This window comes from Amaranthus tricolor, chromosome 3 (assembly GCF_026212465.1).
Source record: "Amaranthus tricolor cultivar Red isolate AtriRed21 chromosome 3, ASM2621246v1, whole genome shotgun sequence".
In the NCBI taxonomy this organism is placed as follows: Eukaryota; Viridiplantae; Streptophyta; class Magnoliopsida; order Caryophyllales; family Amaranthaceae; genus Amaranthus; species Amaranthus tricolor.
Window position 1 is genome coordinate 30,615,809 of NC_080049.1, and position 23,076 is coordinate 30,638,884.

The window sequence follows — 23,076 nt, forward strand, 5'->3', positions numbered from 1 at the left end:
GTGCACTGCCACCCTAACCCTTCCTTCATAACACAGCTCCACCAGTGTTCGAACCAACCACTTTCATTTTAAGGTTATGTGTGGTGATTTTACGGTGAAGTGGTGAGTTATAGGATTGCACAAGGTGGTTCTCTAAGGACTTTTAGGGTGGTGGTGAAATCTAAGTCTATGCGTGGTGGTTCTGGGGTAAGTTTAGGCTGCTTGTGGGGGTTTTTAACTGAATTCAGTGATAGTGATCAGTAGTGTCATGTGTGGTGATTCTGGGCTTAATTAAAAGGGAGATAACCAGATATTGATGGATCTAGGGTGAGATCGTGGTTGTTAGAGAAGGGGTGGAGTCGCGCATGATAGGGGAAGCAATGGGGGTTCACCGGAGCATTGGTGGGGGGAGGAGGTCTGCTGAAGGAAGGAGGTGGAACAAGGTCAGAGACTTGTTGAAAGAAGGAGTGAGGAGAGGGGAAGAAGAACAGCGGTGGGGGAGAGGAAAAGTATTGAAAAGGGCGAAGTTCAACCCAATAAAAAACAAATTTTCCAAAAATTCAAAATTATTTGTTCATAAGCGCCTTTTATCAAAATGGCAACAAATTATTAATAAATAGTAGAGACATATAACGTAAAATGTTAATTGAATATCCACTTTATAAGATTAACAATCTAACTCTATATGCTTAATTTGATCAATGGAAAATTCACTATCACAACTCCGTAGACTTGCAATGCAATCATGCCAACAGAGAACAACAAACACTAATAGCTTTAATTCACAATAATTTGACTTTTTTTACATCCCAGAAAGTAAACATATTTACTCTTTTTTTTTCGTTTTTACAAAATATACTTTAAGCAAATTTCATACAACAGAGAAACTCAGTAGAGCTGTTCATGGCGGCTACCCGCCAGGCTCGGTCCGCTCGGCTCGAAAAACGGGCGGGCATGGACAGCGTTTTTTTAAAAAAATTTAAGTTTGGACGGGTAGTACCCGCCCGCCAAGATAAATGGGCGGGTAGCGACACTAAAAAAATACCCGCGGGTATACCTGCCCGCCCGCTTAGTTTAATATATATTAAATTTTTAATAATCAATTATATTAAGTTACCCAAAAGAAAAAAAATTAAAAAATAAAAAAAATAAAAAAGGAAGTAAGGAACCGCCTTTTTTAATGTTTTAAGTTACCCTAAAATTTTTAATGTTTTAGGCATTATAACGAAGAAAAAGTAATTGTTAAGGATGAATTGAAAAAAGCTCCTGGTAGAAGAAGATGAAGAGGAGGATGAAGATGATGATTGTGTTACCATTGACCAAGTTTTTTGAAACTTTTTATGTATTCTTATATACATGTAATTTGAGTATTTTGAGACTTTTTATGTATTTGGAGTATTTTGGACAATGTATTGTATTTTAATTATTATCAAAACCCAACTTTATATTTTGTATTATATTTTTGATATTTATGTAATAAATACCCGCCTACCCGCGGGTCCCGCTCGCTTTAAAAATGGCGGGTAGCGACAAAAAATTATGCTCTCAAATGCACGCGGTTTGTATATTTGTGCCCGCGGGTAGATTTTATAGCAAATACCCGGTCCGCTACCCGCCTAAGCCCGCCCATGAACAGGTCTAAGAGAAAGTATTTATTATAAATAAAACACTATTAACTATTCGCTTTTTCATAAGAGATTGTCAAACTTTTCATTTTAGTTTGTCTTTTTAACTTTGCCGCATTTCTATCATAGGTAGTGACCCGCTCCCTACTATTTTCTTTAATTACTATCTAAATAATTTTCTTTCGTTTTCTCTCACTTTTAATTATACTCATACAATTTAATAATTCTTACTAAGTTATTAATTTATGTCAATTATCAATATTCAATCTTAAAAATAAAATTTAAAATGATATATTTAATGAAATTAGACCCACCCCCACTCACTTATTTTACAATTCTTGCTAAAGGTTGATACTTTGGCCTCTTCTCTCTATAAATAGACACCATCCCAAACCCAAAAAAATACACTAGACATCCCTAATTCACCCTATTTTTCTTCCTTAAAGCCCAGAACCTAACCTTATTCTTCCTTTTTACTCCTATGTTCTGGTAATTAATAACATATAATAATCAAGAATATAATTATAGGATTAGGAATCTAACAAGTTAAAATTAGTCTTAAACCCATCCTAAATTCTCCAACTACCCTAATTATCTAGCTAAGTATATTACCTTCCTTTAAATAGTAACATGGATCTTGAAAGTGGAAAATCAGATCAGAATACTTTCTATAATAAGCAAAATAATACTCCTGTTTCTGCTGGTAATGAAAATCCTGCTTCTACTGAAGAAATTAGTTCTGACTGGCGTGGCAGACCTTCTAATCCTAATAAGCATGGTGGAATGAGAGCTGCTATTTTTGTTCTTGGTAAATTTCTTTTTTTTTTTCTTTAAGGAATTTATGCTCGGGTCTGCCTTAGTCTGTATTTGACTAAAATCTCTTTTTCATGTTAATATTAAATAAAAATCTAAAAAATGATCGGCTCACCTTATATTGATATTCTCTATTCGATAACTTTGGATTTTCCCGTTGATTGTAGGAATTCTTTAACCTAAGTCTAAAAATTTATAATTTGGCAAATTAAAATTTTTTAAAATTTGATTTGAAATAAATTCTACTATTATTTTTAAAGTAGTTAAAGTTGAGAATTTAAAAATGAATATCTATACCTTGTCTTTCTCAAATTCTTCATTATAATTTCATAGTTGAAATCCATAATTTAAATGAAATACTTATTCCCGAACACTACGTTGATAATTATTTCAAACCAAAGTTTACAATTTTAAAATTACAAAATGGTTTAAGAAATTGATTAAATAAATTATTATTTTAATAAAAGATGTAGAGAAAAAAAAAAGTTTAATGGAATTTGAGTATTGATTAGGGTGGATTGGATTTGGTGGTTGTCTTAATGCACATACACCCATTTATTAATGTGCATATACCCATTAAATTATTATGTCCACTCAAGTTGTGTAATGCAATCATTTTATATTTGGACTATCAAAATTAATTTATTCTCTAGTATATGTATTTATAATTTTTAATCACATATTTTGACCAAAACTTTGCAAATTTTATCTTCATTTAACCTTATTAATATAAAACTAACATTTTTTAATTAAATACAAAATTCTAATATTGGAATGCAAAATTTTAAATACTAATGAGATGGTACAGACTTATTAGTTTATTTAAATTTTAAAGATTAAAAATTAAATTTTAAAGCTTAATTTGAAAAATAAATTAAATTTTTCTATAAATAATAAAAGAATATTCTGTAAACTGGACTGACCACAGCCCATAGTTATTGATGTTACCCAAAAGTTGATCATGGGCAAGTTGGAATGTTGAGCTGGAGGAGATGGATGTTTAGAAGGGCCAATACTATATATATACCATTAATAATCAACATTAGCTTGTTATGAAAATCTTTAAGATGATGATGTTGTCTCACTAGCTCAAATATTCTCTTTGATGATAAATAATACTCCGTTTCATTTAAATTGCTATATTTTTTTTTGTCCTTATAATAGTATGTGTATTTTGAAAATACATCTCATTTAGCAATATTATTTTCTTATCTACACACTTACACACATCAGAGTCTCAATCTTTAAGATGATGTAAAAGTGAGAAGAATGGAGATATATGTTCGAAAGAAGTGAAATGTCTATTATAGCCAGAGAATAGAGTATATAATATATATTTAACCTTATTCATCAGTTTCAGTTCTTGATTGAATTGAGTCATTTAAATGGTATCAGAGCTTAGAGCATGAGTTTTAATCTAATTCACTCCTAGTTTCAAATGGAATTATAAGCACCAAGTTTGTCAACACGTCTAGGCTAAAGTTCTCTTATGTGAGGGGTGTTAATAGTGTATATAACATATATTAGGATTTCAATCACCAGCTAAAGCTTTTGATGGAGTTAGTTTGATTTGATAGAGTATGTTACATATATTGAAACGTCAATAATTGGCTTCAATTTTTAGTTGAGTTGGTCTGTTGAGGCTAGAAAGTGAAAAGATGGTTATTTTTAAAATTTTTTAAAATTAAATTTCATACAAAATTAAAAATAACAATGTAGATAAACGAAAACATGACGTGCGACACCTTTACATTTTTGATTGGTCAACGTATTATAAGAGGAGATGATGAATAAAAATAAAATATAGAAGAAAAATTAACAAATAATTACAATGGTATATATTCTATCTTTTTCTATGGCAAAAAAAAATATTTCTAAAAATAGTGCTAGTGTAGATGAAAATTCAGGCTATTAGTATAAAATGAGTAATATACTAAACCTATAAATATATGTTGAATCAATTTGACTATCAATATTCTATACTTATTTCAATTCACTATTAATGTTTCATTTATTTTATACACTCTATCTAATGCACTTATTCAATCCTTAATATCTCTAATTGTGCATAATTAAAAATTATAAAAAAGTTGATATAACTAATTCTTACATTGAGACGGATCAAACAAGATCTCACTTGACTATGTTTTAACTTATAGATTAATAACAAAATACAAATTAAGAGTAAGAGATGAATAGTGTTCAAAAAGCAAATGGAACATTACTAATGAATTGAGAGAATATTATATACTTAAAAATTAAAAATTAATAAAATTTTTAATCAAAAAATTTGAATTAGGACTAAACAATAAAATACCTAGTTAGTGAGTAGTTACTTAGATTCTCCAATTTTGGCGTAGAATACACTTAGTTTGAAAAAGTAATATTTTGTAATTACTACTCTGTCTCTTTAAAATAGCAACTGATACTGATATTTTTGGGTATACATAAAATATAGGGCTACAAGCTTGTGAGATAATGGGAATAGCAGCAGTGGGAAACAACTTAATCACATATGTGATAAATGAGATGCACTTCCCTCTTTCAAAGGCAGCTAATATTGTGACCAATTTCATTGGTACCATTTTCCTCTTTAGTCTCATTGGTGGCCACATTGCTGATTCTCATCTTGGTAGCTTTTGGACCATGCTCATCTTTGGCTTTATTGAACTTTCTGTAAGTCATTATCTTTTTTTTTTTTTTTTTTATTAAGAGATACTGATTTTATATGATTAAGCGTATTATATATGTTATATGACTAAACCATAAGTTTAAAATTTTAACTAAATTGATTTTTTAACCTGAAATCAAATGTTAACGTAACGAACGATTATAAGTTCAATACTCATATATTACTTATTTCAAATGAAATATATAGTGTCGGATATAAGAAGAGAATTTGTTACATCCATCCTTCTAACCCAAATAACTTTCGTATGAAAGGATTTGATAAATCATAAGCTTAAACTAAGTTGCCTAACTTTCATTTTTGGTTCATTCCATTAAATTTTTTTTATCTATTTATTTATTTTTCTTAATCCATTTATTTAAATTTTCTTTATTCATTCTTTTTTAGTTGGTTCCATTACACTAATTTGCCTCGCTTTCTTTAACCACACATTTCTTCTTCAATTCTTTAAAATTTACATCATTTTTATTTTTAGTTCGTCATATTATTAAATTTGTACTATAGCAAATCTAAAATAGCATTCCCCTTTCTTTCTCACGGGCGTGGACCCGTACCCGTTTTTCCTTTGTTTCACAAATGGTACAAAATCATTACAATCCTACCTTTTTAAGTCCGTCACGTCACTCCTTGTAAACCATTTCTAAAAGGGCTTTTTAGTTGCATAGTGGTACATTTTTACCGAACTTTCATGGTTATCTTATATATAAAACTTTCATGGCTGATCCATTTAGGTCATACTTAGACCATGAGCCTTTATATAAAATACTCCCTCCTATTCATCTTAAGAGTCCTATTAGATTTTTCACGGATTTTAAGGAGAGTTAAAAGTGGGACTCTAAGGGTAGGAAAGTGAGTGGTATTATGAGTTTTTAATGTAAAGGAGGAAAATTAATATGGGTAATGAAAGGTATAATTGAAAATAGAATAAAGTTACTAAGGGCATAAAAGTCAAAAACTCATACCGAAAATAAAAATGAGACAATTAAGATGATTTGACTATAAAAGGAAATGGGACACATAAACTGAATAGGAGGGAATAATAGGAATAAAAGTCAAACTCAGAAAATAAGATAATTATTATTTTGATGAATCAAGCCAATTAAAATGCTTAAATTTATGATTGAATCCATGCAATATGTTATATATTTAGATAAGAAATATGGATGCAACATAACATAGACTCTCTTATATTTCTTATCACATTAGCTCTAATACCATATCAAGAATCGACTCAATTAAAAGCATAAATTTAGATTTAAAAAATCAAGATATATTATATGTTAATCTAAAATGTCAAAATATAAAATTAAACGAATATCCCCGATATAACCATGTTGATCTAATTTTTATTTTTACTCCTCTGATTGCAAAATATTTAATCTGTAAAGCTTAAATTTTGTTGATTTTTTAAACTAATGTTGATTATTTATTCTAAAGATTAATGAAAATAAATTCAAAGTCAAAATGCCCCACAATATTATGGAGCACTTTTAGCATTAATTTTTTTATCGGTAGATTACAAAATTCAATTGGCAAGTCTTTGAGCACTAACATCTTACTATTTAGAGATCTCCAAATCTCCAATTTTTTATAATAACCTTTTTTCGAAAACAAATTCACATCCAAATTAAAAAAAATTATAAAAGTATACAAACATGAAGCACGTGTATATTATATGTGATTCCCTAAATGCTTACTCGAATAGGAGTATGACTTTAACCTATATGTCTTCAATAAATAAAAACTATATAAAAAGTTGATATTATAAAACCAAATATTTTAGGGGTGTATTATATTCAAACATGTTATTTAATTTTGTTATGTTAGCTCTGATAGTATATTTAAAAACAAGTTGAACTAAAAGTTTAATTAAGTTGATTATTAAAGTCTAAGATATTTATATACTCAATCACATCCCCGAAAGCCCTTTATCTTTGAAATGATGATGTTGTATATGGTCTCCTCATACATAAATATTCTACTTGAGGAGTGTATGTTATTCGAATCTATGATCTTAATTTCATTATGTTAGCTCTGATATCATATTTAGGAACTAGTTGAACTAAAATTTTAAGCTGATTATTAAAGCTTAAGATAAATTATATACTTTATCAAAATTTTTAAATTATTAAAAATATTGACAAATAATAATGAAAATTAAAAAACAGGGTTTCATACTACTATCAATACAAGCTCATATACCAGGACTAAAGCCACTAAAATGCAACATGCTAGCACAAGAAAGCACAGGTGAAATATGCCAAGAAGCAAAAGGAATCCAAGCAACAATCTTTTTTTTAGCACTTTCTTTAGTTGCCCTAGGAAGTGGTTGTGTGAAGCCTAATATGATAGCTCATGGGGCTGATCAATTCACCTCCAACCAATCTACTCAACTATCTACATACTTCAATGCCGCCTACTTCGCCTTTTCTATCGGAGAACTTATCGCCCTCACTGTGCTCGTTTGGATCCAGACCCATTCGGGTATGGATATTGGATTTGGTATCTCTGCTATTGTTATGGCTATGGGCTTAATCTGTTTGGTTTCTGGTACTCTTGTCTACAAGAATAAAAGACCTCGTCGAAGTATTTTCATTCCTATTATTCAGGTACCCTTTACTTAACTTTACGTATTGCCAGCATATTTATAATTTTCTTGATTTGATAATTAGAAAAATTAGCATAATAATTAATTTTTAAAGGTGAATTGAGCCGGTAATTAAATCAATGCATATTTAATTATTATTTACGTGAAAGTAATTAAACATTCAAAAATTATGTTGACTTGATGAATAGCAAGAAAGGTTATAAATGTCATGCATAATTATAGCAAATCATAGTTTTACTAATAATAAAGTTAGATAAATTCAAATTTATTAATTTTTTATAAGGGTTGACTTTAAAAGTCAACTATAATGATCATAAAATTAAGGTGAATTAATAATAATTTTCTCAAAAATAAGAAAGAGTAATATTCGAACACATCATGTTTAGATGGGGATGCCCACAAATAAATCTCGTGAACAAGTTTGTAAGGGAATACTAGAAAGGTGTGGGCCGTACACTAATTATATACACAAAAACCAGTCTTCAATTTTCAACTTAATTAAGGATCTTTTCTTTTGTTGAATAATTAAAAAAAAATATAAAAATTGACTTTTTATTACAAAGAAACACTTAGTAGTGTCATGGAAAATTCTATTTCATATGATAAATGACATAAGTGCACCCTATATATAGAAAGCACCCAGATGAAATTGTTATATTTTAATTAAAAAAAGAATAAAATAAAATATAATTAAGTAGATAATAAAAAGGAGCAGTTAAGGTGGAGAAAACAATTAAGTTTGAGGAAAATTTGATGAAATTAAAAGGAAGAAAGCGAAAACATTGGCAAAACTAGACACAAATTGAATGTTACCAACTAAAACAAGAAGAGTTCTAATTTATAAGTAGTTAAGGACGAAGAAAGTAGGAATAGAAAGTTTCAGTTTTGCCATGTAATTACATAGTATGTTTTTTCTATATATATCTCTACACATCGAACAAAAAAGTTTACTGAAAACATATATATATATATATATATATATATATATATATATATATATATATATATATATATGGTAAACTAAAAGCGATGCATAATGTCAAAAAATTAAATTGATGTAGAATGTTTGATGATGAAGCGATGATTTAAAAAATTAAAAATAATTATTTTATCATAGTAATAGAAATATAAAGCAAAATTGTGCACTGTTAAGTAACCAATTAAACTAAATTATTGAAACCCCTATATTTTATAGATCTATTACATCAGTTACTTGAAAATCATTTATATTAGAAGTGTCAATGTAATACATATTTTCTACATATTTAATGCTCTGATACCATATTATAACAAAATTTGAGATAATGATTTACATCCCTAATATATAATAAAAATACACCATAATTTCTCTCATATTTCATACGAAAATAAGTGCCCAAGAGAATATTTTTGATAACTTCCATTATATTTAAAGAAAATTAGTTTTAATTTATTTTTATTCATATGAAGTATATAAAAGAGCTAATCCTTATCGAAATTGGACCACATAATAGATAAATCTAAATTGGACCACATAAAGTAGGCACCCTAGTACGTAGGTTTTAGGCTTGCACTAATTTAATTCTTAATATCTCTAATTATGTATAATAAAAAATTAAAAAAATTTGATATTAATTATCTTTGCAATGAGACGAAATCAAACAAGATCTCATTTGACTATATTTTAACCTATAGATTAAAAACTAATCAAAAATTAAAAGTAATAAATAAATAGTGCCATTTTTATCTATGTAGCAACTAATATGAAAATGTTAAAGTATTTTTACCATCACATCAATAAAATAATTCCCTTATCTTAAGGCAATGAGGAAGAGGGGGGCATACTTGAGTCATAAGTGATAGGAGTGCTCCCAAACCAAGCCAAACCAACAATAATATACTTTTTCTACTTGTAAAAAGAAAAACACTATGGTTGATCGTTGACCAAAAAGAGAAAAGACACAATTTGCTAACATGTCATAATAACCACATATGGACACTTTTATTAGAGTATACTTTTACTAAGGTATTAACATTATATACTCCATATACAACAATTAACCCTACTCTTTCCATCTCAAAAAAATTTTTATTTCTATCGATAACTCAAATATTAAGAAAATAACAGAAAATACTAAATTATGTAAGTATGACTAAAAATAAGAAAAAATACGTGAATAAAAATTAAAGAAATCAGTGAAGATACGATTTAAAATAAAAACATTATAAAGTTACAGTGACAAAATAAAATGAAAATTGCGTATACAGGGAGTGATATATAAATGAAATAGGTATATTCCCCTACAAGATTAATTACTTTCACTATATCAATAATGGCAAAGTAGGGTGAAGACATGTAGAGAGTATCCTAAAAAACCTATCCACTAATACTTGATAGTTAGTCTACTTTTAATGACTATTATGTTAATTTTATATTAATTAATGAATTTAATCTGATATTATTATTATTTAAATAGGTATTTGTGGCTGCATTTCTAAAGAGAAAGAAAGAATGTCCATTAGACATGAAGATGGTTCATGGAAGTAACCAGCAGCAGCAGCAGCAGCACTATAGCAGTTACAATGGATCTGACAATCTCACACATACACAAAGATTCAGGTAATCCAATCCACTTAGTAGGAGTATGATCAAGTACAATATTTATTTTTTCTATTCATATTTTAAAGTCAAAGCTTGTAACCTCAAGCTTTTTTTAAAAACCCCACTATCTAAAAAAAGTAATATAATTACTATTACAACAAAGTCATACAACAATAATTCTTACTTTTAAGATAATCCAGTATGATGTTCACTATTATTATTCTATTTGGGTTTGATGTATTTTTAAAAGTATGATTTTAATTTTAAATATTTTTATTGTGCTCGAGTAAAAGTTATAAAAAGTTAAAAGTAATAAAATTATATTAAGATGAGTTAAAGAATATCCCACTTGACTATATTTTAACTTATAAATTAAAATCAAAACACACCCAGTGATTAATGAATAGCATTCAAAAACCAAATGAAACAATAATAGTGAATAGAAGGCAATAGCAAATAAAAAATAATACAAAATTTTAAATAATTAAATTAAAAATCATGTTGTTTGAACTTTGTGGTTTAGAGTTGAGACATTTAATTAATGATCCCACTTAGGATAATAGGAGTAGCTTGTTTTGTTTAAGGCATCAGGCCCCCAGCTATTCTTATAAAACTCCTTTTTTTAAAAAAAATTATAATACTCCCTTATCAAGCAACATTATTAATTGCGAAAATAAGAAAAAGTGATGTTTTATAAAAAAAAATAAAAGATAAAAGTTAAATATGAATAAGAATTAAAAAAATAGTGTTAATCACGATTAAAAATCAAATGATAGCAATCGCAAAATAATAAAAAAAATTTTTAAAAAAAGCAGTATACTGTTTTATCTTAGCAATGAAATCATCACCACTATCTCATATATAAGTCATAGAATCATCCTTCATCCACATCATATCATAGTTACTTTTTTAACTCTTAGTTTTTGTTCTTAGTTTGTCTCCCTCCATATGCTTTTAAGCCTTTTATCATACTATCTCTAATTCACCTATCAGCCTAAATGTTTAATTTGACTTTAAACACTATTATCAATTACTTTTAAATTATATTTTATTATTAATTTATAAATTATAATATAATCGTGCTAGTTTTTTTTTTTTTATATATTAATAGATCTCAATATAAAGATAATATAAAGATATTAATGATAAAAATAATACATTGGAAAATATATATGTCATGAAAAGAAAAACTTAGGCAGAAGAGGGAGTATTTCATTTGAAGTTTTATCACACAAAAGTACTTCTATATGTCTATATATAGATTCAAAAATTAATAATTGCTCATAACTCTAGTATATGATCCATTAAAATTATTATTCGACTCATCTAACTTAGCCGTGTGCATTCAGGTCATCGAATAAATTACTCTATACATATATATTATCAACTTGTCTTGTATAAGATTGTCTCACCATGAGACGGACTCATATAATCAGTCTATTTTTGTGATTGATTACTTTAACACAGTAAATTTATATAGATGATCAACCCAATAGAGATGGTCTCAGTATCTCGACCGTCTCATTTAAGAATTTCTGATATATTATATTATATTATTATATTATATACTAATAAAAACCCTAATATAATTAAAATGTTTGCATGCAGGTTCTTAAACAATGCATGCATCCCAACAGAAGGCACAAACAAAGAAAGTCCATGGAGACTATGCACAATAAATCAAGTACAAGAAGTAAAAACCCTAATTTCAGTCCTCCCAATATTTGCATGCACAATCATTTTCAACACAATTTTAGCACAACTGCAAACCTTTTCAGTCCAACAAGGCAGTCAAATGAACACAAACCTAACCCATTCCTTAACCATTCCCCCAGCCTCCCTCCAAGCCATCCCTTACCTCCTCCTCCTCTTCTTGGTCCCACTTTACGACACCGTTTTCGTCCCCTTTGCCCGCCGCTTCACCGGCCACACGTCCGGCATAACCCCGCTCCACCGCATCGGGGCCGGCCTCTTCATCTCCACCTTCTCCATGGTGGCGGCCGCCCTAATGGAGCGCCACCGAAGAGAAAATTACGTTCGGAATCATAATAAAATAAACATTTTTTACATCACACCACAATACCTTATCTTTGGAGTATCAGAAATGTTGACAGCCGTTGGATTAATTGAATTTTTCTATAAACAATCGTTAAAAGGGATGCAATCTTTTCTTATGGCTATGACTTATTGTTCTTATTCATTTGGGTTTTACTTAAGCTCAGTATTAGTCACCTTAATCAACAAAATTACCTCTAAATCATCATCTAATCATGGTTGGTTAAGTCATAATGATCTGAATCAAGATAGGTTAGATTTATTTTATTGGTTATTAGCTATTTTAAGCTTTTTAAACTTTGTTAATTACCTATTTTGTGCTACTTGGTACTCTCATAATCCTTCTAATAATTCTTCATCTCAGCCACATGCAATTTCTCCTCAAGTATTCAATGATGACCAATCTTAATTATAAATCCTAGCTAATTGTGTATTACTATCATATCATATCATATCGATATTAAGGTTTTGACATTATTATACGTCGTAATACTATAGTTATATATAGCTAGGTTTTATAATAAAAATTAAGTATGCATCTAGTGATTAGCCTTATATATATATATAGATTGTTATTGATAATGTATTGAGGTTTACACTAGTAAGTTGTAATAAATATATATAAGCCTTCATTAGCTTAATTGTATTATTGTTATAATATACTTTTTCAGTTTTTTTTACTTGCATTCAAATTTTTTTTTTTTTGAGTATAATGAGTTTTGTCGTATTGTTTATTTCTAGAGTTATATTAACTAAAAATTATAAAAATTCAATATGATGAAATATGCAACGAGATGAATAAAACAAAATTCTACATGATTATGTTTTTTTCATATGATAATGACAGTATGAAATACTTCTATCAAATGATATATAATACAAAAGTTAACTTTGGTGCAAGCAAAAAAAATATAGGGAGGAAGTAATTATTATGATTATTGTGTTATTAAAATTTGAATCATGAGTTGATTTAATGGTTGGATGTATCATAAAGTTTTATTTATTGTATAAAAGTCAAGTCAATTTGGCAATCTGCACGTTGTAAAGATCTTTGCAATAAAAGTTGACGTCTTTTAATAATTTCAGAAAAATACAAGTTCATGTCAGATTAGATATTTCGTTTCGGGTTAAAGTCAGATGCATTATCGTCTCTATTAATATTTACATTATCGTAAATTTACTTTTGAATCGGGTTAAAGTCGAATTAGTCATGTACAGTCGGATAAATATTAAATGGAGTCTATTTTTAACGCACTTAAAAATGCCGATAGTCAGATATATACTACTCCATGCACTTTTTGTTGAACATGTGAAGCAGGATAGGACTATAGGAGTATACTCCTAGTAAGTAAACTTTTCACTTCTTATTCATGAAATAACAAGTCATTGCCTCATAGCGTACAAGAGTAGGACTACTTTAAATAAAGTTGTACAACAAAAGTTAGTAGTATACAACTTTTCATAGGGGAGTAATCCTAGTGTATCGTAAGTTTGCCGGTTTGCTGATATTTTTATTTTTATTTTTATTTTTTATTTTATATTATTTTTATTTTGATTAATGTCTTATCACTTTTTTTAATTTTTAATTTCTTATCTACATATTTTTTTTTCTCTTTATTTAATGTTACCCACGTAACTATAGTGACCCTACAAGCTTTAAATTCTTGTAAAAATCTCTTTTTTTTTTATCCTTGAATCAAATCAGTGAAAATCTCACATTTAAATTATGCTATGTATGAAAATGATTGTTTCATTTGAAAATCAAAAATTAATTCAAACTTAGTAATTGACAAATCAAAAAAATTGAATTTGGATATAGATCAATTTCACATTTTACATTTGGCAAACAAAAAATTAGTTGGGAATTTGAGAATATTTTCAACCTTGTCATCTTCAAATTCTTCATTTATGATTTCATAATTAAACTGATAATTTTTAAACTTTGTTAATTTTATTATAAATAATAGTAAGGTTGCGTATATTGAACCCTTAAACTCTACCTAAGCTAGAAGGGTGCCACTTAATGGCATTAGTGTATATATAGAATATATATTTTTGTTGTGAGGCTAAAATGGACTTAGTCATCTCCACTATTTTTACTGCACACCCTTTAATATTTCATTCACAAGTCTATATTTTCACCTTCCACTCTATTCAATAACACTTTGTAACTCATATTTTGTAAATTTACTATTAATTTAAATTATTTAAATGTAAATTAAGTCCATCCATATAAGTCCAACGTACAACAAACACTCAAAATAAAAATTAAAAAAAAAAGTACTTCTAAAATGTGTAACAAAACGGTGAATATGGGAAGATATGTTAATTACAATAAGACTATATGCAATGTACATAGTTTATTATTTTTATTATTAAAAAATTATTTTCTTTTGGTGAAATATGCAATGCACAATTATGAATTATGATGTACATATAACTGTATATGTACACCGAGTCACAGACACCATTGGTTGTGTTGCTAACTATTTCAAATTTTGACACACCACTTTCTGTGGATCCTATATCATTTCATTTCTTCCATTGCTAAACTTGATTGTCATGCTTTATTTTATTTGCTAATTATCATTTGTTTAAATTAAATTTGATATATTTGAATATATATATATATATATATATATATATATATATATATATATATATATATATATATATATATATGTATATGTATATATATATATATATATATATATATATATATATATATATATATATATATATATATATATATATATATATGTATATGTATGTATATGTATATATATATATATATATATATATATATATATATATATATATATATATATATATAATATATATATATATATATATATATATATATATATATATATATATATATATGTATGTATATATATGTATGTATATATATGTATCTGTATATATATACATATACATATATATATATATATATATATATATATATATATATATACATAAATATATATATATATATATATATATATATTATAAATATATATATATATATCTATATATATATATATATATATATATATATATATATATATATATATATATATATATATATATATATATAGGATAATGTGAAAACATCTAAATTTTGTGAAAAATGAAAACCAAAGCATGTGGATCTTTTGATTTATTAAAATGAAAATGAATGGGTAAAATTAATTATAATTAGATGGGTTAAGAAGATGATTATTTTATTTTATTTTTTTAATTAATTTATTTTTGTTTTTTATTTTCTAATTATTTATTTATTTACTTATTTATTATTTATTAATTTTTATTATTTTAAATTTTTTTACTTTTTATATTATTATTATTTATTATTATTATTTAATCTTATCTTAATATTTTATTTATTTTATTTATTTTATTTTTTTAAAGATATATTTATTATTTTTTTATTTATAAATATATAAATATTTTTTAATTTTATTTTTTAATTTTTTATTTTTAATTAATATTCTTTGTTTTATTAGTAGTTTTTATTTTATTATTTTTATTTTTTAATTAATTATTAATTTTTTACTTTTATTATTATTTTTTTTTATTTTTTTTATTTTTGTATTTTTTCTAGTAATCTTTTTCATCTTTTTTTAATTTTATTTATTTTTTATTTTATTTTATATATTTATTAATTTATTTATTTTACTTAATTTCATATTTTAATATTTATTTATTTATTTATTTATTTTATATTTTTATTTTTTAATTTTTTTAATTTCAATAATTATTATTTATTTATTTTTAATTTTATTTTATTTTTATTTTTTATTTATTTTTTAATTTCATTTCATTTATTATATACTCCCTCCGTTCTTTTTTTATCTTCCACTTTGGATTTTTCACACATATTAAGGAAGATAAAATCTTTGGTTTGTAGTGGGTATTATTTTAATTAAATAGTAGTGTAAAGTAATGATTGTATTGGAAGTATGAGGTTGTAGTGGGTATTATTTTAATTTAATAGTAGTGTGAAGTAATGATTGTATTGAAAGTATGAGAGAAAAAATAATTATAAATAAAAGAAAATGGGTAAATTAAAAGAAAAAAGAGGGTTTTAAGGGGTAAAAGTGGAATAAAAACTTTTCAAAAATAAAAAGTATTCTAAAGTGGAAGAACTTATGAAACTACCCGTTATAGTAGGTGGAAGAATTTAAAAGAACGGAGAGAATATTTATTATTAATTTTACTTTATTTAATATTATTATTATTATTATTATTATTATTATTATTATTATTATTATTATTATTATTATCATTGTTATTGTTATTATTATTATTATTACTATTATTATTACTATTACTATTATTATTACTATTATTATTATTATTATTATTATTATTATTATTATTATTATTATTATTATTATTATTATTATTATTATTATTATTATTTTGTTTAATTTTTTAAGTTCATTTTTTTATTATTTATTTAATTTTTTATTTTGATTATTATTATTATTATTATTATTATTATTATTACTATTATTATTATTATTATTATTATTATTATTATTATTATTATTATTATTATTATTATTATTTATTTTTTTATTTTATTTTTATTTTATTTTATTTTATTTTTTTTAACTTTGTTTTATTCTTTTTTTTTACTTTTATTTAATATTTTTTTTACTTTTATTATTATTATTATTATTATTATTATTATTTTATTATTATTATTATTATTTTTTCTTTTCTTAATTTTTATTATTTTATACTTAAAATCGAAGTTAAATTGGAAAAGAAATTGAAGATGAGGAAAGAGAATTTTTGATTTTGACCAATCAATCGTTATATTTAACGAACAACTAAAAGAAAATGTTACTTGGTACTTGGAAAAAAAAATTTTACTAGATATTTTTTACACTTTTCCCTTTATTTAATTTTATTATTATTTTTTTTAATTATTTATTATTTATTATTTATTTTACTTTTTTATTTTTTATTATTTATTTTTTATTTATTTTTTTTTATTTTTTCCTTTTTGATTTATTTATTTTTTTTCTTATTTTTTATTATTTTTATTTTTATTTATCTATTTATTCATTTATTGTTTTTTATTTTTAATATTATTTTTTTTCTAGGAATGTTTATGTACCAATGAATAACAATTATGTACTACTTATAAAAATATATGTACCTCTTAAAATATTAACATGTACCCCTAAAATGCAAATATATGTGGTACATAATTGTTCTTGAAAGATACATAATTATTTTTAACCGATACGTAAATACGTATCCTTAAAATAATAACATGTACCCCTAAAATAATAATAATAATAATAATAATAATAATAATAATAATCATAATAATAATAATATTAATATCAATATGTAATGCTAAAATAAAAATATGTATCCTTAAAATAATAATATGTAACCTTAAAATGCAACCATATGTGGTACATAATTGTTCTTGAATGGTAAATAATTATTTTTTATTGATACGTAAATATTCCTTAATATATGTACACTCTATTGAAAAATATATATACCCCTTATTATTATAATATAAAAAAAAAGAAAAAAATAAATAAATAAAAAGAAATTTAAAAAAGATAAAAAAAAAAATAATAAATAAATAAATAAATAAAATAATATTACATGAGCACTGTTGCTGCTGTCACTAAAAGGATCCTCCAGGAAGTGAGGATTCGGCTCATGAATTTGTACCCATTAGAGAGTTGTCAAATTTGGTTTAGTAGACTCTTTGATGTCTAATTTTCTTGTTTATCCTTGAGGTGTCTCCTTCTCCTTTATGCACATGAGGAATGAGATGGTGCAACCCTTCTTAGAAGATGGGTTTCACTTTCATACTGATGCAACTTGTGAAAAGAATATATATATATTTTGTATGTCTTAGTTTGATCAATGAAATCTATTTTCTTGTTCAAAAAAATATTAAATAAAAAAATTAAAAAACAAAAAAAATAATAATACAAAAAAAGTAAATATATAAAAAATAATATCAAAAATAAAAAATATTTAAAAAATAATATATATATATATATATATATATATATATATATATATATATATGTATATATAATAATTTTCGAGCAAGCTCCCAACACTCTCTCCCTCTAACTACTCTCTCCCTCTAACTCTGCGTCCTGGTTCGCCACCAACATAGGCGGACTGGCCGAGGCTACGGGGCGAGGTAGGCCGAGGAAGGAGGCGACGAAGCTAGCTGTACCACCACAGAATTCAGGTGAACCGTCAACTTCAAACAATAAGGACAATCTCACAATTGAGGAAGAGGATCGCACAAACCCTAAATCACATGATTTGGGGGTAATTTGTCAGTCACCACCATCAATGAAGCTGAGCTGGTCCTCCATTGTTCAAGGACCACCGTCCCTTGACTGGACTCAGCCAACAACACCAGCAGCATCACCTAGCAGCACGCAGAGAGCACCTACCCAGATTCCTTCGAACATCTCAAAAGTTCGGACTCTCCATGTGACCTCGCAAGGACCATCATCACGTGTTTTGACCCAGACTGCCTCACCACTGCTTAATGTGAACAACATTCAGAGTGCAAATATGCAGCAGGTTCCATCGTTCAATTTAGCAGAGGAGACCCTTCCTTCTCAAGGTATGAACACTGTAAAATTAACTTTGAAGATATTGAGGATGAAATTAGATATTGGGAATCTGCTGTAGTATACTATGTATAGGTGCCAATCCCTCACTACATGTTATTGATGGATATGTGAAACAAATTTGGAAAGACCTTGATGCGGAGAAAGTTGGTTTGGTTAGGAAAGGTGTCTTCATTGTAAGATTGAATGACAAAGTAGCTAGTGGTAAAGATTGTGAGATGAGTGGCATACTATTTGATAAGAAACCTTTCATCGTTAAACCATGGAAAGTCAAGATGTCCTTGGAAAAAGAAGCCCTATCTACCATCCCAATATGGGTACACTTACCTGCTTTACAGATGGAGTATTGGGGCGAAAGATGCCTAAGGAAGATCACCGGGCTACTAGGGAATGTACTTAAAATAGACAACGCAACAAAGAACAAGGATGGACTAATGTATGCTAGAGTCCTCGTGGAAATGGAAATAAGAAAAGGCCTTACGGATGAGGTGTTCTTCACAAATGAATATGATGAACTGGTTAAACAAGCCGTACAGTATGACTGGAAGCCCCTGTGGTGCCACCAATGTCAACAACTGGACCATCAATCTGGTGCTTGCAAGTCAAAGAAAACCTTGAACCCAATTCATAAGAAACCACCGAGAAGAGATTGGGTAAAGAAAGGAAGTCAAAAAGATCACACCAAAGCACAAACCATTCACCTTGACATTAGTGAGACCCGTGAAACCATGGGAATACATTCTCCAGAAGGAAATATCCAATCGGATGATCAATGCACCATGATCACTGTACCCAGGGGAAAACCACGTGAGACACTGCAGTAGGGAAAGGTGGGTTTGAACGGCCAACAAATTGAATAGACTAGTCAACTCCTATTGTCTAATCCTTACACAGAGCTCACTGATGATGCTATAGGAAACCAACCCAACAGCAAAATTCATGATAAGATCCTTTCTATCAAAGCGCTGGGGGCTTACCCCATCCTAGATCATAAATAACATCCTCACCTGGAACGTCAGGGGGTAAATAAGGCCAATAAGCAAGCTAAAGTGGCTCGTTTTATCGCTAACCACAACATAAGCCTATTTAGCCTCCTGGAGACGAAAGTAAAGCGGCAAGGAATTTGTGCCCTTTACCAAAGAATCTGTCCGTCTTGGTGTATCACGCACAACCTAGCTCTCCACAAGGGAGGTAGGATTATAATAATTTGGAGAGCCGAGGAAATGAATGTAGACATACGTTTTGTTAGCAGCCAAATCATCCATTTAAGAGTCAACCCTAATGGGGGTGATAGCTTTGATTGCTCCTTTGCTTATGGTGCAACTGGCAAGAACGAGAGGGGTATCATGCTTACTGAGCTTGTGAACATAACCACAACCGTGACAGGGCCTTGGTTAGTCATGGGGGATTTCAACTGCATAGCCAATCTTAATGAGAGGATAGGTCAAAAACCACGTCTTTATGAAATAGAACCTCTTCAAAGATGCATGGCGAGCTGCGACATTCACAACATGAAAAGTACAGGGCGATTTTTCACTTAGTCAAACAAGAAAATATTAGATGCCAGAGTTCTAAGCAAGATTGATAGAGTGTTGGGAGACTTCGACGACACACCGATGCTAGTTCAATTCTTAGAACCCCTTGAACGTGCAAAACCTTTTAAATACCTCAACCACTGGGGAAAACACAAAGAGTTCATGGAAACCATCCGAGCAACATGGCACACTAACTTGCCAGGGAGCCGAACCCACTTTGATCAAAAACTCAGATTGATTAAAGAGGCATGTAAAGAAACTTTCAAAAACACAGAAGCAGGGGACTTAGCCAAAGCTGAAGCTGATTTGCAAAAAGCCCAGGAGGACCTCCACCTACACCCAGAGGACAAGCACCTCGCCGATGTTGAATGCTCGAAAACAGAGACTTACAGGAGATTAAAGAGAGAATAGGAAGTAGGCCTCAGAAAGAAAGCTATTTTGAAGTGGCTCACATTGGGTGATGACAACACCAGATACTTCCACCATTCTCTTCAGCATCGCAGGAAGTGCAATACTATAAATATTCTTCACCTTCAAGATCGTACCACTAGCGATCCACAGGCAGCCTTCCAAAAGTACTACCTAGACCTCCTTAGAGGTAAAATGAAGGAGAGAGCGAGAATTAACATGAATGTGTTACATAGTGGCCCTGTTCTCAACCAGGACCAACAGAATCTGCTCGATTTGAACTTCACCCCAAACGAGATTAAAGATGCCATGTGGAGCATACTAGAAGACAAAGCACCAGGTGTGGATGGATTCAATAGTGGTTTTTACAAGGGTGCATGGGATATTGTTTGTATAGATGTTGTGAAAGCAATTCAGAACTTTTTTGCCAATGGCAGTCTCCTGAAATCATGGAATACATTAGCTATAACCCTTATTCCAAAGGTTGCCACACCAAACACCCCAAGTGACTATCGTCCAATCTCTTGTTGCAATGTTATCTATAAGTGTATCTCTAAGCTCATCTGCAGGAAACTCCAACATGTACTGGCTTTCATTATAAGCCCCATGCATGGAGCTTTTATTGAAGGAAAAAACATTATCCACAACATCCTTTGTCAGGATATAGCCAAGCACTATGGTTGGAAGAACTGCTCCCTAGTTGCCTCTTGAAGATCGACCTCGGGAAAGCCTATGATACACTAGATTGGGATTTCCTTCATGAAATGTTGACTGCCCTCCATTTCCCGAGGAAGTTCACAGAGAAAGTCATGGAGTGTGTCACTTCTACTCAGTATTCCTTGGTTATCAATGGTAGCCCCCTACCTACATTCCAAGCAAAAAGAGGAGTTAGACAAGGAGACGCAATGTCCCCCTTACTTTTTGTAATAGGTATGGAATACCTATCGAGAACCCTCATTTTGGCCAGCGAAGAACCTGATTTTAACTTTCACCCTAGATGCAGCAAAATCAAACTCAATCACCTAGCTTTCGCAGATGACCTTATGCTCTTCTGTAAGGGTGACCTCCAATCCATCAGCATCCTAATCAAGACAGTCGACTACTTCTCCTCATGCTCCCGCCTCAAAGCAAACAACTCCAAATCAGGTATTTACCTTGCAGGAGTCAGCAACGAGTTCAAAGCTCAGGCTGAGCAAACCATAGACTACAGTTTTGAGAGCTTTCTAATTAAGTATATTAGGATGCCTCTCACCTCAAAATGATGCTCATCCACAGACTGTGAGTATTTGGTAGATAAGATGACAGCTTAGATCAGAGTCTGGTATGCAAAAAACCTTTCCTACACTGCTCGGCTAGTGAACTCCGTCCTGATGAGTATAACTAATTACTGGTGTCAAGTTGTCATCCTTCCCAAAAAGGTCATCCGACAGGTGAATGCAATCTGCAGATCCTTCCTTTGGTCTGGTTCCACAGAGTCCAAGAACCATGGGAATATCAACTGGGAGAAAGTGTGCAAGCCAAAGAAAGAAAGGGGGCTTGAAATCCGAGATCTGTAGTCCTGGAATCTAGCTGTTGTGGGTAAAGTCGCTTGGTACATCAGCACCCTCCATGAGTGCCTCTGGGTGAAATGGATCCACAGAGTGTACACGAAAGGAGGCAACTGGATACTGTTCAACCCCCCCTTCACGTCCAGTTGGGTCGTCAAGAAGTTATACAAGGTCAAGGAGAAGTTTATGAGATGGATGAACATGCCGACAAACTCTATCACAAAAGTCTACAACGACATCAGGGGAGGAGGTAATAGAATCGGGTGGAACCACTTTGTTTGGAATAGGTTAACCACTCCTAGAAGCAGGTTCATAGCCTAGTTATCTTTCAACAACCGACTGGAAACAAAACATCGCCTAAAGCTTGTCGGGGTTGTCGATTCTGACGCATGTCTGATCTGTGAATTGGAGAGTGAAACAGTGAACCATATCTTCTTCCAATGCCGCTTGAGTCAAGAATGTGTAGCTTATCTAAAGGAGCGGTATGAGACCAACAACAAAATTGAGACTCTGGAAGATACCCTCAAGAGGAACCAAATGGGGGGCCACAAAAGAAAACAGTTTGAGGCCAATCTTTGCAACCTCATCTATGCAA

The 23,076-nt window shown here is 29.0% G+C and overlaps 2 protein-coding genes across 2 annotated transcripts in view; both read left to right on the forward strand.

Annotated features, from left to right (window-relative positions):
• The first annotated feature begins 1,960 nt into the window (after positions 1-1,960).
• Positions 1,961-12,991, forward strand: LOC130807937 (protein NRT1/ PTR FAMILY 4.3). Its single transcript, XM_057673343.1, has 5 exons — positions 1,961-2,412; positions 4,876-5,093; positions 7,275-7,715; positions 10,171-10,313; positions 11,904-12,991. The coding sequence occupies exons 1-5, from the start codon at positions 2,235-2,237 to the stop codon at positions 12,757-12,759; spliced, it is 1,836 nt and encodes a 611-aa protein (XP_057529326.1). The 5' UTR covers positions 1,961-2,234; the 3' UTR covers positions 12,760-12,991.
• Positions 12,992-18,450: 5,459 nt separating this feature from the next.
• LOC130808887 (uncharacterized) overlaps positions 18,451-23,076 on the forward strand; it is a 9,785-nt gene continuing 5,159 nt past the window's right edge. Inside the window, exon 1 of the mRNA XM_057674427.1 lies at positions 18,451-18,984. Within this exon, the coding sequence (XP_057530410.1) occupies positions 18,705-18,984 (280 nt within the window). The 5' untranslated portion in view covers positions 18,451-18,704. The remainder of the gene's footprint in view (positions 18,985-23,076) is intronic.